At 50.6% G+C, this 865-nt stretch overlaps 1 protein-coding gene across 1 annotated transcript in view; it reads right to left on the reverse strand.

Annotated features, from left to right (window-relative positions):
- Positions 1 to 865, reverse strand: part of arv1 (ARV1 homolog, fatty acid homeostasis modulator) — a 14,241-nt gene that overhangs the window by 13,031 nt on the left and 345 nt on the right. The window contains exons 2-3 of the mRNA XM_032542602.1: positions 648 to 845; positions 152 to 376 (exon numbers count right to left, since the gene is read on the reverse strand). Of these exons, the coding sequence (XP_032398493.1) occupies positions 152 to 376; positions 648 to 845 (423 nt within the window). The remainder of the gene's footprint in view (positions 1 to 151; positions 377 to 647; positions 846 to 865) is intronic.

Raw genomic sequence — 865 nt, forward strand, 5'->3', positions numbered from 1 at the left:
TACTGCGGTGCACGCATCCTCGGGCTTGGACCCCTAAATATTTAAAAGAAAAACAAAAGAATTGACAATGACGTAATAATAGTAACAGGCCTGAGTGAGGTAACCCCTTTTGAACAGGTGAGTTTATTCATTTTATTTATTGATCTCCTACCTCTGATAGCCTGCGAGTTCGAGGTGAGCACAAACAGTTTGATGAGGCCCAGGCAGAGCGGCGAGTAGTCGTGCTCCCAGATCACAGCGGGGATGAGGAGGACCTTCCCGTAGCAGGACAGCAGCAGGGCTCTGAGGACCAGGCCGAGCTCGGGGGTCCCGCCCTGCAGGGGACGCACCCCCACCCAGAGGAAGCACAGCACCCCGCCGCAGAACGCCGCCAGCTCTACACCCACAACGGGAGGACGTGTCAAAACACAAGCTGTTAACTAGGACTAACTCATTATATGAACAACACCATGCATGAAAAACGCCATCTCCTGTAAGTGGAGCATCACACCACTTTTAATAACTTATGTGTCCATCAGTTCTGTTGTATTATAATACCAAGTTTACACCTATTATTCTTCTTGAGTGGATAAGGCGTTGGATACAGATGAAACTGTAGCATCAGAGAAGAGCAACTGTAAAGTAGTAGTTGTTTAAATTCATCTTACCGAGGGCGGCCAATCCAAACATGCCGTAGAACTCCCACTGCTTGGTGTACCTGATGATGTCAGCGGGGTCGCCGCTCTGCTCGGCGCCGTGGAGCAGAGACCACCGGAGGTACGCCTCACACAGCAGGCAGAACACACACAGCTTCCAGTGGATCTGGAAAGGTGGAGGAGAAGGTAACACACACACAGGAAGTACACCTGAACACCAGTGGATCTGG

The sequence above is a fragment of the Etheostoma spectabile genome, chromosome 18 (assembly GCF_008692095.1).
Source record: "Etheostoma spectabile isolate EspeVRDwgs_2016 chromosome 18, UIUC_Espe_1.0, whole genome shotgun sequence".
Classification (NCBI taxonomy): domain Eukaryota; kingdom Metazoa; phylum Chordata; class Actinopteri; order Perciformes; family Percidae; genus Etheostoma; species Etheostoma spectabile.